We start from the raw sequence: 24743 nt of genomic DNA on the forward strand, positions 1-24743 counted from the left end.
TTTTTTACTGAACTTTTACTTAATTTTATTAATTAATAAAATTAAAAATAATTGTTTATCATTTTTATTTCTCTCTTCTTCCCCCTTTATTTTATGTAATTTTATTTTCTATTGTTTACTGTTTTGCCTTTACCTCTGTAAAGCACATTGAACTGCCACTGTGTATGAAATGCGCTATATAAATAAACTTGCCTTGCTGCTGTTCAGTCCAACACTGCTTGTCCAATTAGTGGACTGGACCTCACTGTTAAATAAACACCAATAGATATTGTGCATTATTGAGCTTTTGTCCCATCTGCACCTGCCAGCACTCAAGACTCCACTTCCCATGATTCACAGCGTGTTAGGACTAGGACTGTTTTGGCCTCTAGAGGCCGCTGTTATTTCCTTTTCGTGTCATGTTTATTTTGGCCTCTAGAGGCCGCCACTGTTCCTGTGTTTTGTGTTAATTGCGTGTTTAGTCCTGATTATCTTCACCTGTGTTCTATTTAGTTTGTGTATTTATACCCCCTGAGTTCAGTCCTCTTGTCACGGAGTCTTTGTGCTGTTATGTTTATCTCCTTGCCGGATGGACATGAGCTTTCGGGCTGCGTCGGTACTGATGTCCGCCTGATCGAAGACCCGAAGCATCTCTTCAGAAAACAGCTGGAAATCAAGGCACTCAGGTCCCTGTCTTTGCCAGATAGCAGTAGCCCAGGCTCGCGCCTTACCAGCTAATAAGGTGATCACAAAGGCAATCTTGCGGCGATCCGTAGTGTAGGTGGTAGGCTGAAGCTCAAAGGTGAGTTGACACTGGGTAAGGAACTCTCGGCACTCACCGTGCTTGCCGTCATACCTCTGTGGTGCAGGAAGGCTGGGTTCGCGAGGTGAAGGCAGCATGGCAGGAGGCACTGGAGTGGGAGCTGGATCAGGATGAGGAGATGCAGGCAGAGATGTCAGCTGTGCCAGGGTTTTCCCAATTTGCTGAAGCAGTTCCTCGTGGCGAGCAAGGGCCTCACGTTGGCTGGTGAGCGTACATCCATGAGCGTCCATCCATGAGCGTCCATGGTCGCTCCGAAGCGTGTCAAAGCTGCCATAAAATTCCCTGAAGGTTGGCCGGGTAGACAGTTGAAGCAGCCTCTGCTGAGTCGGTCATGACGGAGTCTTTCTGTTAGGGTTTTGCTGGGATTCGAACCTGGTTCATTGGTGTGATAATCCAGCAAACCCCCACTAAGCCACCAGGGGGATGACTCAAATGCAGAGGCGTGAGTAGAAAAAGTATCAAAAGGTTTATTTATACTATATACACTATATACAATCCAGGGCAAAAAAAAAAAAAAGTATAATCCAACACTGGGAAGACAAAGGGAAAAATAAAATATCCAAAAGTTCAAAATCCAAAAAAGAAAATGCAAAAATGCAAAAGCTCAGAAGATCCAAAAACACAGTCACTACTAAATCCAAAAGAAAAGCAAAGTGCAAAACAAAGAACACAGTACAGAGGAAACTGGAGATAAACATAACAGCACAAAGACTCCGTGACAAGAGGACTGAACTCAGGGGGTATAAATACACAAACTAAATAGAACACAGGTGAAGATAATCAGGACTAAACAGGCAATTAACACACACAAAACACAGGAACAGTGGTGGCCTCTAGAGGCCAAAATAAACATGACACAAAAAGGAAATAACAGCGGCCTCTAGAGGCCAAAACAGTCCTAGTCCTAACACAGCGGTCTTCAAACATGGTCGCCATGGACTACAGCACCCAGCACACACCTCACTGCTCAGTCACCTGATTACTGATTTCATTCTCCTGTTCACGATTACCACAGTGCACTATTTCAACAGATCAGTGCAAAGGAAACACTCAGTGTGTCATTCCTGACTTTACCAAGCCTTGTATTTAGTTCTTCTGATATTCTGGGTTTTTTTATTCTTGCCTAGACTTCTCTAATTATCACCTGACCTTTGCCTGTTTACCTGAATAAAATCCTTTCTTCACCTAAACATCCATCTGCCGTATGGTGACCAGATTAATGATGGTCAATGAATATACTTAATATAATTTACAACATGCTATTACAGAGAAACTACTGTGGGGAAAATGAGAGGACTCTGTCCACAGTGTGTTCAACATGTCTGCTACAGAGGGAAATGACAGCATGTGATGGTGGTCACATGGTTTTGGGACAAACCATGTTTGAGTTGCAGGGGGGAGTAACAGAGTTGTAACAGAGTAGTAACAGAGCTTTCACGGACTCATATCATCTCTAGCCGCTTTATCCTGTTCTACAGGGTTGCACGCAAGCTGGAGCTTATCCCAGCTGACTACGGGCGAAAGGTGGGGCACACCCTGGACAAGTCGCCAGGTCATCACAAGGCTGACACATAGACACAGACAACCATTCACACTCACATTCACACCTACGGTCAATTTAGAGTCACCAGTTAACCTACTGTAACCTGCATGTCTTAGGACTGTAGGGGAAACCGGAGCACCCGGAGGAAACCCACGCGGACACGGGGAGAACATGCAAACTCCACACACAAAGGCCCTCGCTGGCCACGGGGCTCGAACCCGGACCTTCTTGCTGTGAGGCGACAGCGCTAACCACTAAACCACCGTGTCGCCCGGTTTCACAGACATTAATAAATAAAGATATTTAAATTATTTAAATGAGAAAATCAATTTAAATAATATTTTCTTTAGTATTTAGACTTTTGAAAGAAATAAAACAGTTGTTGTTGACTTTAATGGTCTTCATTCATTATTGTGAAAATAAGACTCCCTCAACTGAAACACAGATGGAGCAAAAACGGTCAATTTAGGAACATCATGACAAATTTCAAGTGTAATGAAGCAAATGAGAGATAAAATGGGCAGCACGGTGGTGTAGTGGTTAGCACGGTTACCTCACAGCAAGAAGGTTCTGGGTTCGAACCCAGCGGCCAGCGAGGGCCTTTCTGTGTGGAGTTTGCATGTTCTCCCTGTGTCTGCGTGGGTTTCCTCCAGGTGCACCAGTTTCCCCCACAATCCAAAGACATGCAGTTAGGTTGACGGGGGGCGGCCTTGAGCAAGGTAGCAAACCCCTGTGACTGCTCCCCGGGCGCTCTGGTGTGGCTGCCCGCTGCTCTGGGTGTGTGCGTGTGTGTTCACTGCTTCAGATGGGTTAAATGCAGAGGATGAATTTCACTGTGCTTGAAGTGTGCATGTGACAAATAAAGGTTTCTTCTTCTAATATTTGTGTGATAACATTCTTTCCATTAATTGATAAAATCTGATATTTTGAAGAAAATAGTTAGAATAAATATAATTATCATCAAAGTACATGGAATGTGTCCTGAATGATAGAATGACTCTTGTGTTTCTCCATGAAATGATTGGACAGCTGCCAAACACTGATTCAGTTTGAAGCAGGAGTTGAGACACAAAAGAACCCTGGAAATGTATTTGTAAACAGTACAAGGAATTTTTGTGTGTATCAAGTTTTTTGCGTGCAAGTTTTAACCTGTTTTTAGCTCCTCGGGCCTCAGGCCAGGCCGGATGACGTGCAATCACACGTCGTCCGTCCATCATCATCCGTCCACAATTTACAAAAATCATTACTCCTCCTACAGGATCGATCGGATTTCAATCAAACTCACATACAGTATTCCCCAGGTGGGTGTGCATAAAAGTTGTCAAGATGTTGGTGTCAACTGTCATACTTAGGATTTTATGGGTGTCTTGGCCGGTCTGAGCTCCAACCTCATTCAGGCTATTTTTAACGTCTGTTTTTAATGACGAATGTCTGAGTATTTTAAGCATTTTATAATATGTTTGGTTGAAATGCTCAGCCTTGTCTTTTATTTGTCTATGTGATTTAATTTGTTACTTATTACTCAAAAATTTAATTAAGACTAAGAGGTTTTGTGAATTCAAACTCGATATACAGTCATCCATATCCACTCCATATATTAGCATGTACACTTCCCTTAATTTGTGTCTGTAATAATATCTGTGTTGTAGAATGATGAAGAGAAAGAGATCAGACTCACCAGAACCCAGTTGTGTGTCCATGAAGAGTGACTGGTCAATGGAACACCCAGTTCGCTTCAGAGACAGAGACAGTCCTGCTGATCTGAGGTCAGTATAGTGAGGTGTTTCACAGCACTGTTCCACCTGATCAAACTCACTGGTGTCATTGTGAAGCCCTTCATGAGCTTTATCAGGTGTTGAAGCAGTAAAACACTAAACTGTGCAGTGCTGCAGCTCTCGGACTGGCAGTAAGGAAAACTGCTGAAAGAGTTCAGTTCAGCCTGCAGTCCCTGAGCTGGAGGGTCTGCGGTGCGACATGAGAACATTTACACCCGGGACATTAATCACTATATCGGGTTTTCAAAGTGTGGGAGAGTGAGCCCCCCCCCCAGAGAGCAAATAAACAACAGTGCCCCCCTCACAATTTTTGTTGTTGCTATACTTAATGTTCCATTCGTATTTAAAAAAAAAAATGGTTGTTGTACACATTTTTATTTTTTACACATTTTAAACATGGGGCGGTACGGTGGTGTAGTGGTTAGCACTGTCGCCTCACAGCAAGAAGGTCCGGGTTCGAGCCCCGTGGCCGGCGAGGGCCTTTCTGTGCGGAGTTTGTATGTTCTCCCCGTGTCCGCGTGGGTTTCCTCCGGGTGCTCCGGTTTCCCCCACAGTCCAAAGACATGCAGGTTAGGTTAACTGGTGACTCTAAATTGACCGTAGGTGTGAATGTGAGTGTGAATGGTTGTCTGTGTCTATGTGTCAGCCCTGTGATGACCTGGCGACTTGTCCAGGGTGTACCCTGCCTTTCGCCCGTAGTCAGCTGGGATAGGCTCCAGCTTGCCTGCGACCCTGTAGAAGGATAAAGCGGCTAGAGATAATGAGATGAGATTGATTAAAAAAAACGAAGACACTGAGAAATGGTCCTATAAACATCTTTACCAATATAAAAGATTACCAGGACTACAAAAATGCAGAAAAATAGGCTTTACTTATCCAAATGCACCTGTTGGTTCAAAAGTTAAAGTGTAGATAACCTCACAGCACAACATGAAGTTACCTTAAAATATAATATAAATGCCTCAGCTTTCATGTAAGAAAAAAAACTATTAATACTAGTACTGTGTGCAGGCAGTCTCTCCTGAAGACTAAATTAAACAAGAATTATAAACTAATAAAATAAATGGCTCAGGCTTCATAGAAGAAAAAACAACAATTTGAACAGAATCTCACAGTATGATGCTGAAGCTGCCTAAACAATGGAAAATAAAATACCATTTTGGCAAAAATGTTGGCATCCATTAATTTCTTGTATTAAGTAAAAAATAATGTAAAGTGCACACAGTCCTTCACTGTAAAAATAACACACTTTCAGTAACTGAATTTAAGCCTATATAAACACTGACTCGCACATGCAGTGTTGCCAGATACTGCTGACGTTTTCCAGTCCAAAATATGTTCAAAACCTGCCAAAATGCACTTGAAACCGCCCAATCTGGCAACACTGCTCGCGCATGCTGCTTCTCTTGGACGTATACACGGAAGTAAGGCGGAATGTAGTTTGTCGACGTCACCTCAAGACGACGCCAACGATTGGTCAAATTTGCGGGAAGGTTCGGTGATTGGATATAATTGCGACACCACCCTGAATTCGCGGGGATTGGTTGAATTTGCAAATCGCAACATCGCGAAATCCTGGAGGGTCTGTTTTTTTGCTTGGCCCAGACTCTGTCTCCTCACTCACTGTAGCTTTAGGTACTAAAAATCGATCCATTTTGTCTCTGGCAAAGGCTAGCTGAAGTTCGCTAAATGTCCGCAATAGTAACTTATTCTGGTTTATGTTTTCTCACGTTGCGCCCCCCCTGAAGAACTCTGGCGCCCCCCAGGGGAGGCGCGCCCCACACTTTGAAAAGCCCTGCACTATATCAATATTACATTCATTCATTCAAACATTCATTCATTTGTTTCTAAATGTGTGTGTGTCAGTGAGGAAATCCTGAACTCAGTGTATTGTGTTAAGAGGAGAGTGTTAAATATCTGTCTCTGTATTTATGAGTGTGTGTTGTACAGCTATGATACATATAGTCCATATTCCAGCATGTGTTTTGTTTGTTCACAGACCACAAAAGAAGAAATCAAACATCAGCAGAAATCATCTGGAGTCCATATTCAAGGTGTGTGTGTACAGTTTTATCCACATACAGCAGCATTATGGGTAATCAGACACAATTTCAGTTCTAACTGACTTTTCTTCTTTTCCTGAAATAAATCCTCTCTCACTGTGTAACATTATAATATTGGGGTCTGTTCCTGTGTGTTTCTCACCAGGAGCTGGAACACAAAGTCATCAGTGTGATCCAGAAGGAGCTGAAGAGGTTTAAGAAGCTCCTGAGTCCAGATTTCCCAGCATGCTCTGAGAGGGAGGTGGAGGATGAGGAGGATCAGAGCAGTGTCAGAGAGGGAGTGCTGAAGATCACACTGCACTTCCTGAAGAACATGAACCACACAGATCTCGCTCACACACTGCACTACAGTAAGAGCTCTGAGTCATGACTTTATTTTATCTACTTCAGTTTGGTTCATATTTAAATACATCATATTAAATTTATCAAGCTGAATAAATCAGTGAGATGAGAACTCTGAAATTAGTTTTATTGTACAATGTATATATTTTCCTTCTAAATTCTATACATTAATCAGGAATGCACATCAATATTTAATTTATATTGTTCTCAGTGATTTTGCATTAAAAGATGTTATTACTTTGTTTCTCAGAACACGTCTCTGTGTATCGGCAAAAGCTGAAATCCAACCTGAGAGAGAAGTTTAAAAGAGTTAAGGAAGGAATCTCACAGCATGGAAGCTCAGCTCTTCTGAATGAGATCTACACAGAGCTGTACATCACAGAGGGTTGGAGTGGAGACGTCAATAATGAACATGAGGTGAGACAGATTGAGACGGCGTCCAGGAGACCAGCAACACCGGAGACACCCATCAAATGTAATGATCTCTTTAAAGACACGTCCATCAGAAGTGTGCTGACTAAAGGAGTTGCTGGAATTGGAAAAACAGTCTCTGTGCAGAAGTTCATTCTGGACTGGACTGAAGGAGAAGCGAATCAGGATGTCACCTTCATGTTCCCACTTCCCTTTAGAGAGCTGAATCTGATGAAGGAGAGAAATCTCAGTCTGATGAATCTTCTTCATCACTTTTTCCCAGAAATGAAAAAATTACGCTTGATAGACTGTGATATGAACAAAGTCCTGTTGATCTTTGATGGTCTGGATGAGTGTCGACTTCCTCTAAATTTCCAGAACAATGAGAGATTGTGTGATGTGACACAGTCGGCCTCAGTGGATGTGCTGCTGACAAACCTCATCAAGGGGAATCTGCTTCCCTCTGCTCTCCTCTGGATAACCTCTCGACCAGGAGCAGCCAATCAGATCCCTCCTGAGTGTGTAGACCAGGTAACAGAGGTACGAGGGTTCAGTGATCCTCAGAAAGAGGAGTACTTCAGGAAGAGGATCAGTGATCAGAGCCTGGCCAATGAAATCATCACACACTTGAAGTCTTCAAGAAGCCTCTACATCATGTGCCACATCCCAGTCTTCTGCTGGATCTCAGCCACTGTTCTCGAGAGAATGTTGGGTGAAGCAGAGAGTGGAGAGATCCCCAAGACTCTGACTCAAATGTTCACACACTTCCTGATCTTTCAGATCAAACACAAGGACCAAAAGTACCATCAGAAATGTGAGCCTGATCCTCAGCAGACCAGAGCGAGTATCCTGGCACTGGGAAAACTGGCTTTCCAACAGCTGGAGAAAGGAAACCTGATCTTCTATGAGGACGACCTGAGAGAGTGTGGCATTGATGTGAGAGAAGTGTCCGTGTACTCAGGAGTGTGTACCCAAATCTTCAGAGAGGAGTTTGGGCTTCACCTGGGGAAGGTGTTCAGCTTTGTACATCTGAGTGTTCAGGAGTTTCTGGCTGCTTTATACACGTTTATCTTCTTCATCAGCAGAAAATTAACAGAACAACAAACCACTGATCTGTCTGATCTTTTCACCAAATCAAACATGTCTGATTTCCTCAGGAGTGCAGTGAACAAGGCCTTACAGAGTGAGAATGGACACCTGGATCTGTTTCTCCGCTTCCTTCTGGGTCTCTCACTGGAGTCCAGTCAGACTCTCTTACGAGACCTACTGCCCCAGACAGGAAGTAGATCTTGCAGCAAACAGGAAACAGTCGAGTACATCAAGGAGAAGATCAGGGAGAATCCATCTCCAGAGAAATCCATCAATCTGTTCCACTGTCTGAATGAACTGAATGATCATTCTCTAGTGCAGGAAGTACAACGTTACCTGAACAGAGATGATTTCAGTCGTCTCAGTGGAGTCAGACTCTCTCCTGCTCAGTGGTCAGCTCTGGTGTTTGTGTTACTGAACTCAGAACAGGAGCTGGATGAGTTTAATTTGAGGAAATATTACCCATCAGAGAAATGTCTTCTGAAGCTGCTGCCAGTGGTCAAAGCCTCCAGAAAAGCTGAGTGAGTGTTTTTATTTTTATTTATAAATGTATTACTGCATGGTTTGTTATTTTAATGTCACACTGAACTGCAGTGTTTCGATTAATGCTTGTTAATAGTGACTCTAATCTTCTTTAAACAAACCTCTGGTACTTTTACAGGAGATGGTTTCACTTGTTACACTAACAGGTTATTAAACCAACCTTTTGACACACGTGAACACACCACCTGTACTCAGGTCCACTCCAAACCCCCAGAAATCAGAGGTGTGTGTGTGAGCAGAGAATGATACACACCAACTGTTTTACTGTCTGTTTGAAACTCAACAAACAACTTTGTGTTCAGTTCAAATAATGACATCATATTTTTCCCAAAATCTTGACCTCCAGCAGTAAAACAAGCCCAATAAGAAGTGTCCATCAAACCCCACCCTGACAAACTCCTGACCAATCAGAGAACTCCCTCATGGACAAACAGTTTGATGCTCTGGAAAACTAGTACAGTGTGAAACTAACCAAACCAAATGACAGTAACACACTGCACTGAAAAAAAATCCTTTGGATTTACTTGATTTTAATGTGTACGTCGGTCCCACGTGATCAGAATGTGCATGACTGACATAATTTCCTTCTTTTTCTCAATGAATTATTACTTGTGGGGCGGCACGGTGGTGTAGTGTTTAGCACTGTCACCTCACAGCAAGAAGGTCCTGGGTTCGAGCTCAGCGGCTGACAAGGGCCTTTCTGTGTGGAGTTTGCATGTTCTACCCATGTCCGCGTGGGTTTCCTCCGGGTGCTCTGGTTTCCCCCACAGTCCAAAGACATGCAGGTTAGGTTAATTGGTGGCTCTAAATTGACCGTAGCTGTGAATGTGAGTGTGAATGGTTGTCTGTGTCTATGTGTGTCAGCCCTGCGATGACCTGGCGACTTGTCCAGGGTGTACCCCGCCTCTCCCCCATAGTTAGCAGGGATAGGCTCCAGCTTGCCTGCGACCCTGTAGGACAGGATAAGCGGCTACAGATAATGGATGGATGGAATTATTACTTGTTAAACCAAAATATTTCAATCATGTTAGACTATTTAAAAGAATCAAGTTGATTTAACTTTTTTTAATTGATTGCAATGCCAATTAAGAGTAATGTTAAAGTGATATCATGTTCAGGATACCAGATTTTTAAATGTAACTAACTTGATTTGTTAATACTAATATTATTTAAAGGTATTATGGAACTTAAAAGGACGGCACGGTGGTGTAGTGGTTAGCGCTGTCGCCTCACAGCAAGAAGGTCCGGGTTCGAGCCCCGTGGCCGGTGAGAGCCTTTCTGTGGGGAGTTTGCATGTTCTCCCTGTGTCTGTGTGGGTTTCCTCCGGGTGCTCCGGTTTCCCCCACAGTCCAAAGACATGCAGGTTAGGTTAACTGGTGACTCTAAATTGACCGTAGGTGTGAATGTGAGTGTGAATGGTTGTCTGTGTCTATGTGTCAGCCCTGTGATGACCTGGTGACTTGTCCAGGGTGTACCCCGCCTTTCACCCGTAGTCAGCTGGGATAGGCTCCAGCTTGCCTGCGACCCTGTAGAACAGGATAAAGCGGCTAGAGATAATGAGATGAGACCATGAGGGTTAACCCTGTGAACACCATTTTATACAGCTGACAACTTTGACAAATCAAAGTGGATTTACAAACAAAAAGTAATCAACCCTGCATCAACTCATCACTGAGAAATAAACACACACACACAAAAGTGGATACACAACAGAAATCAGTCTGAGCCGTTGACTGAGAGCCTGTTTTTCTGAGCAAGTGCTTTGTTGGAAAGTTCACCTCCATCCAGTTCCATCCTAATCTTTTAGATGACCTCAAAAGTGTAGCGGAGGTCAGCAGGGTCGCTGAGGTTCAGTGCATACATCAGTCCAAACAGCATAGCAACAGCTAATGCTACATTATCAAGTAGAAACCTTTATTCATCACATGCACACTTCAAGCACAGTGAAATTCATTCTCTGCATTTAACCTATCTGAAGCAGTGAACACACGCGCACACACACACCCAGAGCAGTGGGCAGCCACACCAGAGCGCCCAGGGAGCAGTCAGGGGTTAGGTACCTTGCTCAAGGGCCCAAGGCCGCCCCACATCAACCTAACTGCATGTCTTTGGATTGTGGGGGAAACCGGAGCACCCGGAGGAAACCCATGCAGACACAGGGAGAACATGCAAACTCCACACAGAAAGGCCCTCGCCAGCCGCTGGGTTCCAACCCGGAACCTTCTTATTGTGAGGCGACAGCGCTAACCACTACACCACCGTGCCGCCCATTATCTTGTAACACCTTGATGCCTTCAAGAACAATGCCAATGTCCTCTGCTTCATCACTTGAAGCATGTTATTTAAGAACATAAATCCCAATGGTGGTGTCTTCAGTGGCCTCACTGATGGTGTTTTGATCCATGCTCTGTCCAAAACAAACAAAAGGTAGGTAAACCAAAGTTAGGTAAATCAAACTTTTCACCAAGCCCTATCAAGAAAAGGATAAACATAAAATAGTGACACTGTAGATCTAGGTAAGGTGAAAGTTAGAATGAAGGTAAATTTAAAGACAAGAACAAGTAACTACAGCAGAACATTATATAAACATTTAATAAAATGGAAGCATTATCTGTTCCATGAGAACACACTGTGAACGCACCTGCTGATTGGCTGAAATAATGTTGTGAGGCTCGGTCCGAGCCACTTTGTTGCCCAGTTACAGAACCATGGTTGTGTATGAACACTGGATTCTTTTTCAGTGCACACACAGATCAGACAGCTGGCGGACCATGAGGAGATATTTACTGAGTTTGACAAAAAGTGTATTGCACAATTGTTCTTGAGAACCATTTATTCTACCTTTTAAGTTAATTTGTCTATGTGTGCGTGTGACCGCAGCCTATACTGCCAGACACGACGTGGAAGCGCCGGTAGGGTTTTTGTAATTATGTAGAATTCCTCTAGGGGTCAATAGAAGTTGCATGCTGTAGCTTTAAAGGAGAACTGAAGGCAAATTTTTTTTTTAATCATCAAAATACTATTTATGTCATTTTATTAAATGTAGGAATGCATTTTTGATCACTATTTTGTCACTGCTATCGCAAGTTAGGAGTGTTTGAAATATGCTCTGTAATATATCAGTCCATATGTCAAAGCAATGGCCGTAAACGACATTCGCTGAGACCTGTGTGAGATATCGTAGGACGGAAGTAAAACGTACAGTGGATATCAAAGTGAACCAACATCTGCCAATGTTCCCTGTGTCCAAAATCGCTCACTCATTCACTACTACCTACTGCCTATATAGGGAATTACTATATAGAGGACTATATAGTGAGCTCATTGTTAAATTGAAAAAACTCTTTTGGACACTAGTCCGTCGTGCTGGTCTTTACATCATTATTGTCGCACAATTAAAACGTGCCAGATCAGTCGGCTGGTGGGTTTCAAAATAATAAATGCATGCATGTGTTTTTGTGATAAATCCATATTATACTGAGTGTATTTCCCACATTTAATCAATACAAAGTACCTGCAGCTTTCAGTTCTTTTAAATCAAGGCTGAATACTTTCTTCTTTGCTGACTTTTAATTTGATTTCTTTCAGTGCGACTGAAAAAAAAGACGCGCGCACTCTTTCGAACGCTGATGTAATCAAGCCGGAAGTTTTGTTTGTTTTGATAGCAATCAGGAAAGTTTGAAAAAAGTAGGCAGTAATCGTCATTTAAACTTGTTTTTGTGCGATATTTCGTTTGGAAAACAGTTTTCAAAATGGCGGCACTGACACCTGGCTGACACTTCACGTTTCGAAGTCTCGCACAAGTCTCGTGAAGATCGCGCGGATAAGCGACGCCTGCCGTGGACCAAACAAACTAAACTCAACACGGCTAAAAACCGAATAGGCCGATAAGTATAATATTTAATTGCAATTAGTTGCCAATATGATTCATGATATAAGGTTACTAAAACTGAAAACGTAATTGAATAACACGTTAATTAAGAAATAAAGCAAGTTTAAAAATGACTTCAGTTCTCCTTTAACATTGACATGAGCCCGCATTTTACTGACACTTGCACCAACACATTCATAGCCACACCAACATGTATTTGACACGTTTATTGGCACACACACTCTCGTGTGTGTGAGAGAAAGAGAGTACTGTGTGCGTGTGTGTGAGAGAGAGAGTGTGTGTACTGAGTGTGTTTAGTTTGTAGAAACTTGAACACAGATCAGAGTGGAGTGTTTGTCGGCTGCTCGCTCTCACACGTGTGTGTTCTGTCCATGAGCTAATGGTGTGATAATAAATTGTAGCTGAGAGATTGTGGAGTGCAGAAAGACGTCGCTGCTCCTGTAAATGTGCTGATGTGGCGTCCTGTCCTCTGATTTCTGTGTGTGAGAGAAACACACTCACATTTCTGTTCCATGGTAAAGTTTAGCAGGATTATGGCTGTGTTTGTGTGTTTGAGATCAGTGTTCTGATATTTCATCATTTCTCTTCCAGTCTGTGTGAGTGTAATCTGACAGAGGAAAGCTGTAGAGTTCTGTCCTCAGTTCTCAGCTCAAACTCCTCCAGACTGAGAGAACTGAACCTGAGTACCAATAACCTGCAGGATTCAGGAGTGAAGCTGCTCTCTGCTGGACTGGAGAATCCACACTGTACACTGGAGACACTGAGGTACACACACACACACACACACACACACACACACACACACACACAGTAAGTGTACTGTATATAAAGATTGTGTGTGTTGTGTAGTAAAGCTGAGTGATTTATGCTGTAACTGTGAGATGTTTCTCTCTACAGGTTGTCTGACTGCAGGATTACAGGTGAAGGTTGTGCTGCTCTGGTTTCAGCTCTGAGGTCAAATCCCTCATCACACCTGAGAGAACTGAATCTGAACTGCAATAATCCAGGAGAATCAGGAGTGAAGCTGCTCTCTGATCTACTGAAGGATCCACACTGTACACTGGAGACACTACAGTGAGTTACTGACCGTCTCTATACACACACACACACACACACGTTTCATGTTCCATCTTGTTCACAGTGAACTCAACCACTGTTTCTCAAAGTGTGCTCCATGAGCGACCCCCCTGCTGCTCCACGAGTTGATGTAAAATATCACGTTTTATCAGTGTTTCTCAAATCGCCGATGTGACTCCAAAAGCAAAGTTCTGAGTCTCACAGATGAGTTGTTTTGTATATTGAATTCAGTCCTCTGTAAATTCAAATCGTCACCTATTGGGGGGGCGTCGTGGCTCAGGTGGATAAGGCGCCATACCATAAATCCGGGGATCCGGGTTTGATTCCGACCCGAGATCATTTCCCGATCCCTCCCCGTCTCTCTCCCGCTCATTTCCTGTCTCTACACTGTCCTATCCAATAAAAAGGTGAAAAAAGCCAAAAAAAAAAAATAGTCGCCTATTATTTGAATTTGTCTGACATTAAGCAAGCCAACAGTTTTGTGACTCTGCCTATAGCTCCGTCAGTTTAGGTTACACTTTCATAATCAACATCAACTCTGAATGTGGAATGCGGAGAAACTTCAAGTAACCAAGTTAGATTTCGCATCAAACTGTCAAAAAGATAACGGATCGGTGACTGAAGAGCGGGTCAGTCAAAAGAAAAGCACAAGAAACGTCTGACACAGGCAAGGACAAAGTGCAAAGACATGATGATTCAGTGAGCACTGATATGGAGTCCCAGGATAGTTTCCTGCAGGAGCTCCCTCAGAGTAGTAGTGAAGCTCAACATGACCATGGAAAATCGAGTGCTAAAGCGAAAGGAAAATACCACAGCGACTACATCAGATTTGGATTTTTTTGGACTGGGAATGCGGAGGATCCGAAACCACATTGTGTTCTGTGCTACGAAACATTGGCCAACGAGGCAATGAAACCTGCTAAGCTCAAGCGGCACTTCGAAACTAAACACAAGGATTACGTCAACAAACCGACTGCATTTTTGAGAGAAAATGTGAAGAGCTTCAGGATCACACGAGAAAGGGAGCCTCACAGTTTTTTGTGCCTGTGGAAAATGTGAAAGCTCCAGCAGCTTCATACAGGGTCTCCCTGCTGATCGCGAAAGCAGGCAAACCTCATTCAATAGGTGAGACTTTAGTTCAGCCAGCTGCAAAGGTTATGGCTAACATAATGCTTGGGGGGAAAGCAAGTGATGAAATGAACAGGGTACCTCTGTCCAATGACACTGTCCAGCAGCGCAGAACATCCATGGCTGAAAATGTCCAAGAGCAGCTGGTGACACGTTTACGTCAAAGTCACTTTTTCTCTCTGCAAATGGACGAATCCACTGATATTGAGAACGAGGCAAATCTCCTCTGTTTTGTAAGGTGTATATCAGGGCTTTGAACCAGAATTTTTTTCCTATTCGTTCGTTCCGAACAGAAACGGAATTTTAACGTTTCCGGTTTTGGGTTCCACCATTAAATAGATGTTCCCGAACCGGTTAGAACAAAAAAATTTCGTTCCCGGAACGGTTAATTACGTTCCCTGTCAGCTGTTTAACAAATGGCTATAAAATTATGTCTCTGTCTCATCCAGCTTAAGCCAAATGTAGGCTAATTCTATTACAACCTTCATTAAATAAGACAAGAAATAATTCAAAACTATTATTTCAAATGTTGGCGATTTGGATTCTCAGTATGTCTTCCCATCTACACAAACAGAAAAAGTGCCAAAAATGAAAGATAATTTGTTTAGTGTGTTACCAAAGGCTAGTCAGGCCCTATGCATTGATAGGCTAACAGAGGTTAACGTCATTTAATGTTCGCGAGCCTCTCATTAACGTGGACAAATATATTGATATCGTGTTTGAAACTGACGTTTTTGAATAACGATAGACTGCAATATTTACCTCTTATTTAAGATGTGGAGACGTGATAGTAGTCCACCCTCCCACTCTCTCCATTCAGTCAGCAAACGTCACACAGGAAGTGAACCCCAGCGGGTCATAGAAACTTGCGCAGGAGAAGAATGACTTTTTTTATTTGTAGGCTACGGAAACTTTGAGGAACGAAATAAAAACCGGTATTAACCGGTTACCATTATTTTTAATAAGTGTTTCTGTTCCGGAACATAAAAAATAATAAAGTTTCTGGTTTCGTTTCTGTTCCATGTGAAATAGAAAAAGTTCCCGGTAGGGTTGGGCGGTATCCAAATTTTGATACCTTTAAACTGTCTCTGTGTTTTCCCGGGGTATACGGTATTACCGAGAAAAAAATAATATTTTGTTTCGGCCTACTGTGTAACGTGCGCCTATGCCTCAAATGTACTATTTAAAAGCAGCATAGCGAATTGTGTGCATTGTGGTATGGATTAAGCAGCAAAGCGAATTTTGTGCATTAAGTAGGGTTGCCACATCTGAGTTGTAAAAAACCGGGACACATCGGTCGGCGGCCGCGCCTGCGCGCACGTACGAGCGCGGGGGTTGAGGGCTGCGGACACGCACATCTACGATGCCTTATGCCTTATGTGAATGTTCACGTTTAAAAATAAAACAGTTCAACTGGTGCAGTTAGGCGTTTAGTTAAAATTAATTTTGTCTTCTTAACCCTTAAATGGGCACTACCACAAATATTATTACAAAAAATAAGTTCATATAGGAATGATCTTATTTGGACGCCAATTTTTTTTAAACAAATATTTAATAGTAGGCTAACAGCCCCCTGAAGAGTCTCTCCTCCCATTCCGTTTCCAAATCAAAATAATACAAATATAATCAATATAATTTCTCTCAGTCTGCTTCGTTGTTGTTTTAGCCTTTTCTCTGGAGAACTGAACTTTAAAAGTTAGACTACCGTATCATACCAAATAGCCCTAATCCTTTGTTTTAATCACAAGAGAGAGGTGCTATGTTATTGGGACAACTGATTTATTCATTTCTCACGCCAGTGTTCAGGCATTCTTTTTTGATATATTTAATGATTTATTTAATGATTCATTTATTGATGAAATTGGCCCTGGCTTTAGAACCAGCCTTTATCAGAATCAGAACATAGGAAGTAGACAGCCAGCCTACTCGCGCACCGACCAAGGGAACTCTCACCTATTGTTTAGTATTACGGTATTCCAGTATCTTTGATTTCGCGCGGCCGCCGTTGTATTGACCACGATCACCTAGCAACGGCGACTGGCTGCGTGTGCAAACATTCGGTGAGGCCACACAAGCAGCTGCCTACAATATGCCCGCTTACGTGAAAACTATTAATATGTTAAGTGGCTGCGAGAAACATTAATGATTTGTGTTTATTTCAATGGGGATAATGTGAGGAAGTAAAAAACCGGGACAAAACGTGTCCCGGGAAGGTTATTCCATTTTCCTGGACATTTTCCATTTTCCACAAAAAACCGGGACAATCCCGGAAAAACCTGGACGTGTGGCAACACTAGCATTAAGAGATATTTCAAAGCATCACGCAACTCTTCCTTCATCTTGAAAATAGCATTCAACTGTCGTTTACACATGTCTGCGTTGAAACGCCATTTGCAGCACTATTTCACCTACTCCATCAAAAAAAAGTACACGATGAGCAGGATCATACCCTTTCAAGCATGGGAAATAAGAAAAAGAATCAACCAACACCCAAGTCCGTTTAGACTGCGCGATAAACCATATTCTTCAGCGCAAATGAGGCGAACCTAATTCAAATGTGTGATAGCTGCACAAGGCAAAATCATATGGGCCCACGTCATGCCATGGCGGGGAAATTAATAATCAAATGGCCTTATCTTGCTTAAAACGTTGTCTTGATCACATAACTCCTTACAATTATTCCACTTAAATCCATACGGTTTAACACACCCAACAAAGATAGCAAGCGCATTGCTAATTCCCACCAGAAACCGAACAGTTCACGCTACGATGTTTTCTTCCGTTTCTTCAGTAGATGACATTTCAAACGTTTATTACCCACATCCCAAATGTCATACGTTATATTATTTTACCTTGTTGTTACTCATGTAACCTACTCAAAACACAACTCATTGGAGAGATCTTGTGGAAGTGGAGTACCCCAGGCTATGGTGTGCCTTAGGGGACATATTAGATTTTTCGTTTGGTTTGAAACCAAAATGCTGCCACACTGCCGATGTTGTATTTTTTTTTTGCCACTAACTCGTTATCTTGACTTGCCATCTTTCAACCGCGGTCTCAGTCTCTTTTTTTTTTTTTTTTTAGAGAGGACAGTATAGAGAGACAGGAAATGAGCGGGGGAGAGAGAGACGGGATCGGGAAATAACCTCGGGTCGGAATCTTACCCGGGTCCCCGGATTTATGGTACGGTGCCTTAGCCATCTGAGCCATGACACCCCCGGTCTCAGTCTCTTGCGAAGCTTTCTGTCAGACTCCAAAATGTCACGCAGGGTTGCCATGGTAACGACATAAACAACCCTGCACGCGATGAAAACTTCTTTAGGAAATTGATAGAATTAGTGAAAATACGATCACACAGTTATTCGGGATGATCTTCAATTTATTATTTTATATTATGACCTCATGTACTCCATATTTATTTAGATATTATATATTTTTTTTAAATGACGGTAATGAGACCGATACCGTTGGTACTTTTGGATACCTCGGGATACCTTCTTACCGTAATACCGCCCAACCCTAGTTCCCGGTTTTCGTTTTCGTTCCTTGAACCGGTTCAAAGCCCTGGTGTATATATATGATGGTGCTGTACATGATGATTTTCTTTTTTTGTTACACCCTGCTGACCAACACCACAGGAGAAGTGATTTTTAACTCACTTAATGATTTCTTTGTGCAGAATAACACTGACTGGACAAGATGCGTTGGCATTTGCACAGACGGTGCAACTGTGATGACGGCAGAATACAAGGTCCTCGCTGCGCGTGTCTGCACAGTAGCACCATCTGCCACAGCAACACTGCTGCATTCACAGAGAGCAACTGGCAGTGAAAAAATGCCCCAGTGTCTTAAACCAGTCCTGGACGAGTCTGTGAAAATAGTTAATATGAGTAAAAGCAAAGCACTGAACACACGTCGTTTTAAAGCTCAGTGTGAAGAAATGGGAAGCGAGCACACGAAACTTCTTTTTCAGACTGAAGTTCGCTGGTTATCGCGTGGGAAAGTTCTCACCCGTCTATTTGAACTGCGTGATGAGGTCAAGTTATTCCTGCATCAAAGTGATGAACTGTATGACAGAATGCATGATTTCCGATCGTTCGCAAAATTGGTTTATCTTGCTGATCTGTTCAGCACTCTCAATACCATGAATTTAGCGCTGCAAGGAAAAGCGATCACAGTCTTTACTGTCCAGGACAAAATTAAAGCCGCACGCCTCAAGATGGAATTGTGGTGTGCCCGTCTCGATCGCCAAGAATTCCATAGTTTCCCTACACTGGCAGATTTTCTTCTCACTGCCGAGGAGGTCCTGGATGGCGGCACAGTTGCAGCCTTTAAGGAACATCTGCAAGGCCTTCACTCACAATTGGGCAGAGGTGGACAGTAACGAAGTACATTTACTTGAGTTCTGTACTTCAGTACATTTTTTGAGTATCTGTACTTTACTTGAGCGTTATTTTTTTGGCAACTTATGAATTTAACTTCACTACATTTGAAAGACAAATATCGTACTTTTTACTCCACTACATTTCTATCAAGGTCCTCGTTACTCTGAAGCAGCTTTGAAAGTGGATGTTTTTTCTTTTCTTTTCTAAAATGTGTTTCTTTCGCAGGTGACACTGAGACAGCCGATCAGTAATCACTAGGGTCACGTCACGTCTATATACTATAAAATCAAGTTCAGTGATTTCTCTGCAGCATTATTTAACACAATCAGTTGATGGCAGAATGGAAGGAAGCGGTTCTTCTGGGGAATGCACACACCCATGTTTCACTTTTCTGAAAGGAATAACGATTGGTTTTGTTTTAAATGTTTGCTCCGTTTGAAGCATATCATAGCCGATAAAAACTTGGTGTCTGACCTGCGGAAGGATATTAAAGTATGTAAACGTTTTATTCCAAGAAAAAGCTTATCATAAAGTTGTCTGTGCTTTTAGAGCTAGCGATAACGTCACAATATCTCTGCAGTCTGCTCATTCAAATGACTTTCTATAGATTTTCCTGCCAAGTTGCCATAGTCTTGTCCACAGCTAACATTAACACGTAGCTAGTTAACTTGGACACTGTTAGTCAGCATGTAAAAAAGGAGTTACGCTAACATGAATAACGTTAACTTATCTGAAGTCCTTTCAGAAATATGTTTTAGCATAATCTTGCCAATGAACAGAATGTACAAATCTGTCTTTTCTAGTAATGTTAGCGACCCAATATGATTTAGAGTTTGAAAAGAGTTTGCTAGCCTCAGGTGGAGCTTCACTGACTAGCTTGCTTATTGTTAAATCACCATGATTCCACAGGCAGATTCATATGTCCATGAATACATACACTTACTCGTACACACACACACACACACACACACAGGACATGTGAGATGGACAGTATTTTACTCGTCAGTCACAACAAATTGTTGGAATTTTTTGTTTTGATGTCAGATGATGGTCTTGAATTTTTTTGTCTTGCTTAAAGCAGTGCTGCTGTTGGACAGTTATTAAGCTCGAGGTGTGGATCTGGGTTTTAATCAGGTTGGATTGTCATTTTTATTTTCTGAGGAAGCTGCATTTACAGTCTTCCTGTCTTCCTGATTAACGTACACATACACGTGTGCACACACTGCCAGAGCTGGGTCAGAACACGACCATGCTGCTCTGTGGGGTGGGGAGGAGCGTTATGATTAATAAATAAATAAATGGCAACGGCTCTTTTTCAGTTCAGTTGTGTTTCATTTTGTAACATTCTACCAGGTGTTTATTCTACAGGTTCTACAAGTTGGTCAGTAAATCCAGTCGGTTGTTTCAGAGGTATTAGGTTTGATAAGCGTTATGGCAATAACGCTTAGACTGTTCAACTTTCACTTGGATTGGAGTAACATTTGACCAGTGGGATCTGTACTTTGACTTGAGTAATAAACTTGGGTACTTTGTCCACCTCTGAATTGTGGAGATGTTTCCCAGAATTAGATGTGGGCTTTGAGTGGATCAGAAATCCATTTGGAGACAGAAAACACATTGAGCACGTCAGTTCCAAGCCATCACCAAGAGAGGTTGACGGTCTTGTGGACGTCGCATTAGATGGGACACTGAAGATGACCTTCAAAGAGAAATGCTTGACAGACTTTTGGTTCCACATCCAACCTGAACATCCTGAGCTGGCTGACTCTGCTCTGAATCTCATCTCATTATCTCTAGCCTCTTTATCCTTCTACAGGGTCGCAGGCAAGCTGGAGCCTATCCCAGCTGACTACGGGGGAAAGGTGGGGTACACCCTGGACAAGTCGCCAGGTCATCACAGGGCTGACACATAGACACAGACAACCATTCACACTCACACCTACGGTCAATTTGGAGTCACCAGTTAACCTAACCTGCATGTCTTTGGACTGTGGGGGAAACTGGAGCACCCGGAGGAAACCCACACGGACACGGGGAGAACATGCAAACTCCACACAGAAAGGCCCTCGCCGGCCACGGGGCTTGAACCCGGACCTTCTTGCTGTGAGGCGACAGCGCTAACCACTACACCACCGTGCCGCCCTGCTCTGAAACTGTTAATGTCATTTTCAACCACATACAACTGGGAAGTTGGATTTTCCACTCTGGTTGGACTGAAAACAAAGCAGCGCAACTGGATCAATGTGGCCCCCAATATGAGATAAAAACTGTCCAGTTTGGAGCCAGACATTGCTTCACTGATGGATCAGAATAAGCAGCACCATTCTTCCCATTAAGATAAGGACAACAATGAGTGAGATGACGATACTATTTGTAAAACTGTCATTTCATTAGTGTTTAATTTGTAATCTGCTGTTGAAGTCGGCTCATTGTTTTTTGTTCGGGATAATTAGGGGGTTCGGTGGTCCGCAAAATTTTTTTATTAATAAAGTGGTCCTTGTTCTTAAAAAGTTTGAGAAACACTGAACTAAACTGATGTGTGTTGTTTAAAGTGTAATGTATTATTCTATAAGAAACTGAAATGTGTCCATGAGAATCAGATTTACTTTCTACATTAATTCCATATCATCAATCAATAAAAATTAAACTTGTGAATTGTAATTCTAGCTGTTTAGATCTTGTATCTTCACCTCTATCCGTCCCTTTCTTGTAGTTAAATCCATCGTCTCATATGAGCTGAGACACGTGGATCTGTCCAAGTACAAACACACAGTCTCTTTATTTTATATTTTTATTCTGACATCAGAACCTTGTGTTCAGGGAGACACTTTATTTCACAACTGATGGAACACACTGCATTTATCCATCAGATATTCACAGATTTCATCATTTCTCTTCCAGTCTGTGTGTGTGTAATCTGACAGAGGAAAGCTGTAGAGTTCTGTCCTCAGTTCTCAGCTCAAACTCCTCCAGACTGAGAGAACTGAACCTGAGTCACAATAACCTGCAGGATTCAGGAGTGAAGCTGCTCTCTGCTGGACTGGAGAATCCACACTGTACACTGGAGACACTGAGGTACACACACACACACACACACACACACAGTAAGTGTACTGTATATAATAGTTGTGTGTTTTGTGTTGTAAAGCTGAGTGATTTATGCTGTAACTGTGAGATGTTTCTCTCTACAGGTTGTCTGACTGCAGTATTACAGGTGAAGGTTGTGCTGCTCTGGTTTCAGCTCTGAGGTCAAATCCCTCATCACACCTGAGAGAACTGGATCTGTACTGGAATAATCCAGAAGAATCAGGAGTGAAGCTGCTCTCTGATCTACTGAAGGATCCACACTGTACACTGGAGAAACTAGAGTGAGTTACTGACTGTCTACACACACACACACACACACACACACACACACACAGTAAGAGTGATTTGGTGGTTTGATGTCTCTTTCTCCACTCCAGAGGAGATTCTGTATCTGAATGTGTTGGTACAGTAATAAATAAAAACACTGTTGTGTGGTTGGTGTTCTCTCTCTGAAAAGAGTGGAAGAGAGCCTGCCCCTGGTGGCTGTATCAGACGACAGTGTTTCACTGAGAAAGAATGGATCCCCTCCCCTTTCATTTACACACATTTTGACATAATTAGTGGTATTTATGGTTTTGTATTTTGTAAACTTGAATCTGTGCTTTGTGTGTTCTGCGACACATTTTTCTTGTCATGAACCTGATGACTGATTCTGATAAAAACATGTTCAAATCTGATCATTCTGCCCTTTTCTCCTTCTTTACAGATTGTAGTTTTCATCCTGATCTGATCTGAGTCTCACACACAGAGGATGATGAGGATAAACCCTTACAGTACAAAGTGATTTGAAGATCATCATCATTTAGTGATAATCAGATGTGTACAACATGTCAGCACTTCCACTTCTCTAGTTGTTTGGAAAAATACACCAGCTGAGATAAATAAACTTTAATGAACTCAACACTCAAATATTTTCTTATTAATATCTTTTACAGCAAAACAGAAACTGTTAATGCACATCGAACATCATTTAATAGTTTTGTATGTACAGTATGCTTCTGTTTTTCCATTTACATGCAGCAGAAGGTCACATTTATGTTTAAAACACATCATAAATATCTTAGGCTACGTTCACACTGCAGGCTGAAGTGACTCAAATCCGATCTTTTCGCCCATATGTGACCTGTATCCGATCTTTTATTGACAATATGAACGACACAGATCCAATTTTTTCAAATCCGACCCAGGCCGTTTGGATATGTGGTGCTAATTCCGATTCCTATCCGCTCTTTTCATATGCGACTTCAGTCTGAACCGCCAGGTCGCATTCATCCGACTTACACGTCATCAACAAGCCACAAACGTCACTATTCTGCGCTGAAGTAGGCGGCGGGTCTCTCAAAAAAGTTACAACAACATGGCGCATAATCACAGGCGCAGATAGAGGGTGGGACGAGTCATATTTAAATTCACCTCGTTCGGTCCCCCCCACTTATAGGGAGGAAAAATACGTCTATGCTGTCTTTCTTTGCATAAGGCAAACCTCACGGAAAAATCAAAAGACTAATTACCATTCGGTTTATTGAGGTGCATGGCAGTGTATACATATAGTTGCAACAACTCACATAAAACAAAACAAAGACTGATATTCGGTTGGTTGAGCTGCGCAGACTGCACAGGTTGCGAGCTCGAGCTTGGTTGCTATGGTTACTAACAACAAGTCTGACAGGCATATCGGGGTTGGGGTTGGTTTGCTGGCAGCTTTGTCCCCCCCCCCAGTTTTTTGTCCCCCCCAGTTCAAAAAACGTATCTGCGCCCCTGCGCATGACATCAATGCGAGGGACGCTTCGGGCTGTGAAGGTTCTGAATCTTCTCAATGGAAGGACGCAGAGGTTAGGGAGCTGATTTCCATTTGGGGGGATGCAGCTATTCAAGCTAGATTGGATGAGTCATACCGCAACCGGGCGGTTTTACTTCCGTAAACACTGGCCATGCTCACTGCGTGTGACGTCGTCGTATCCTGCAGTGCGCATGCGGAACACTTTTAGGTCGCTTTTCGTTCATACTGAGGATCACATACAAGTCGCATATATTTGTTAATGTGAACGACCTCACAAAAAAATCGGATTTCACAAAAAAATCGGAATTGAGCATTAAGCCTTGCAGTGTGAACGTAGCGTTATAGTATCAGTTCACTACAGTCATTTGGTCATTGCACAAAGTTACACACTGTTTATAACCGCGTAAAGTAAATTATTTTCTCCTGAAGTTATAAAATTCAGATGAGAAAGGTTTAATTTGGTTGACTCTGTACATAACTAATGTTTTAGTCGATTTTTAAATGCTGTGTTTATAAAAATGAAGATGATTATCAATTCTGCATTGAATGTTAGAAATATTTGTGTGAAGACACCTCATTGTGTATTTGTACTGTGTGTGTGTCAATACACATCGATATCCTGATTATTGATCAGCATGTTATTTTCTCGAAGCATCTTTGAGACACTGATGGTTTAAAATTACATTGAAATGAATAATTTGCTGTAAATCGCTGTTTCACATTGTAGACTATTATACTACCATTTAAATTACATAATACAATACATAATAGCTTTGGGTGACGACAGGAGGGGAACAGAACAGATCCTGGAGATGGAACTGTTCTC

The 24743-nt window shown here is 42.3% G+C and overlaps 1 protein-coding gene across 10 annotated transcripts in view; it reads left to right on the forward strand.

Annotated features, from left to right (window-relative positions):
- LOC132887154 (NLR family CARD domain-containing protein 3-like) overlaps positions 1-24303 on the forward strand; it is a 143915-nt gene extending 119612 nt beyond the window's left edge. For 9 of the 10 annotated variants that reach the window (XM_060922602.1, XM_060922603.1, XM_060922604.1 and 6 more), the window contains 9 exons: positions 3995-4111; positions 6120-6174; positions 6329-6533; positions 6776-8546; positions 13052-13225; positions 13358-13534; positions 21952-22125; positions 22242-22418; positions 22844-24303. In XM_060922602.1, the coding sequence (XP_060778585.1) occupies positions 3995-4111; positions 6120-6174; positions 6329-6533; positions 6776-8546; positions 13052-13225; positions 13358-13534; positions 21952-22125; positions 22242-22418; positions 22844-22850 (2857 nt within the window). In that variant the 3' untranslated portion in view covers positions 22851-24303. The remainder of the gene's footprint in view (positions 1-3994; positions 4112-6119; positions 6175-6328; positions 6534-6775; positions 8547-13051; positions 13226-13357; positions 13535-21951; positions 22126-22241; positions 22419-22843) is intronic. The other variant, XM_060922607.1, reaches the window with a different exon arrangement.
- Positions 24304-24743: the final 440 nt, after the last annotated feature.

This window comes from Neoarius graeffei, chromosome 5 (genome assembly GCF_027579695.1).
Source record: "Neoarius graeffei isolate fNeoGra1 chromosome 5, fNeoGra1.pri, whole genome shotgun sequence".
Lineage (NCBI taxonomy): Eukaryota > Metazoa > Chordata > Actinopteri > Siluriformes > Ariidae > Neoarius > Neoarius graeffei.